The 1,489-nt window shown below is 48.7% G+C and overlaps 1 protein-coding gene across 1 annotated transcript; it reads right to left on the bottom strand.

Annotated features, from left to right (window-relative positions):
- Nucleotides 1–375: 375 nt before the first annotated feature.
- LOC129197635 (scale keratin-like) lies at nucleotides 376–774 on the bottom strand. The gene has a single exon (XM_054806266.1). The coding sequence runs from the start codon at nucleotides 769–771 to the stop codon at nucleotides 376–378; it is 396 nt and encodes a 131-aa protein (XP_054662241.1). The 5' UTR covers nucleotides 772–774.
- Between the last annotated feature and the right edge of the window lie 715 nt (nucleotides 775–1,489).

Below are 1,489 nucleotides of genomic sequence, written 5' to 3' on the forward strand. Positions count from 1 at the left end.
AAGCAAGTTATCACAGAATATGAAAAATCTGTTTCCAGGCAATTTCAGAGAATGTTCAACAAATTCTTGTTTTCCTCAGCTGGCTTTCTTCTGTCTGTTGTGCAATTACTGATGAAAATACTTGTCATTATGAGCGATGTCCACACGGAATAGGCTGCCCCATGATAGTTAAAAAAAAAATATGAGAAAGCTGGAGCAGGCAGCAATAGCGAATGACAAACTAGATACTGAAGGGTAAACAAAAATTAGAAGAAAGATCAGAAATGCGAAGTGGCAGTAGCTCCATTGCAGGGCTGCAGGAACGCTGAACCCACATCCTCACTGCTTTGTGTTTGGGCGTTCATGCGTGGCTCTTCTGAGACCTCTCTGCTGCCTTTAGCATGGCCCACAGCTGCTGCGGAGGAACCGGCTGTACCGGCGGGAGGAATACGGGCTGCAGTACCCGCTGCCGAAGGTGGAGAGGGCTGAACTCCCATATCCGTACTGGGCCCCGTACCCCAGGGAACCCCGATAACCGTAGAGGCTCCCAGAACTGTAGAGACCCCCCAACCCCAGGGAGCCCCCAAAGGCGGGTGCTCCAGAGGAGCCCACCACGGCTTGCTGGGGGAAGGAGCTGAGGATGGGGCCGGGGAAGGTGACGACCACGGGGGGTGGCTGGATGAGGGCTGTTGAGTCAGGGCACTGCCGGACACACGGCTCGTTACAGCTGTTAGCGATGGGCTGGGGGCAGGCGATGCTGCTGGTGGTGGGGCAGAGGTCGTAGCAAGACATTTCTTTGCAGGGGTGAAGGCGATCCTGAAACACAGAGCACAGAACTGTGTAAAGACAAAGCACAAGATCTGCTGGAACAACAGGTCAAGGTTTGGTGCTGGGTTGTTGGGGAACAGGCAAAATGATCACCAGATGCATAAGCAAAATTGATGATGCTGTTCACAAACTTTCCTGTCAACCACCGTTGCTCTGATATTCCCCATCCAGTAACCCCTCATTGTCATATCCACCAAACCTTCTGAAATTGCTGCTGCTTTTTTTTTTTTTTTTTTTTAATTCGTGTTCCCTCCCAGAGGAACAGAGTGTTGGTGGCACATTTTTTACTAAAACACCAGTGCTCCTCCCACGTGAATGTGGGTTGAAAGCCAGGAGCTGCAGGAGCTAGACCAGAGCTGACCTCCTCGTTACACCAAATGGGACAGAAGCAATTTTTTTCTTGGGAGAGATGGGATGGAGTCAAGAAGCCGGCACTGCTTTAACCACACATTTCCTCCTCCTTTCCTGGTCCCTGTTTCTTTTCAAGCTCTTTCAAATCTTTCAATTCTTCCCTTGTAGTTCTATGTTCTCTCAATCTCTGTAATCCCTCTGGTAAAACACCCAAAGCATTCGAGTCTGAGGACAGATTCATATACTTGATGTAATAAGTAAATATGCCCCATAAAATATTTATATCCAAATATTCCTTGGCATAGCAGTGTAATTTCATCTGGAGTGTGAA

This window comes from Grus americana, chromosome 29, assembly GCF_028858705.1.
Source record: "Grus americana isolate bGruAme1 chromosome 29, bGruAme1.mat, whole genome shotgun sequence".
NCBI lineage: Eukaryota > Metazoa > Chordata > Aves > Gruiformes > Gruidae > Grus > Grus americana.

Excerpts from the sequence above, each read along its gene's own strand:
- LOC129197635 (XM_054806266.1), bottom strand. The coding sequence starts at position 771 with ATGTCTTGCTACGACCTCTGCCCCACCACCAGCAGCATCGCCTGCCCC.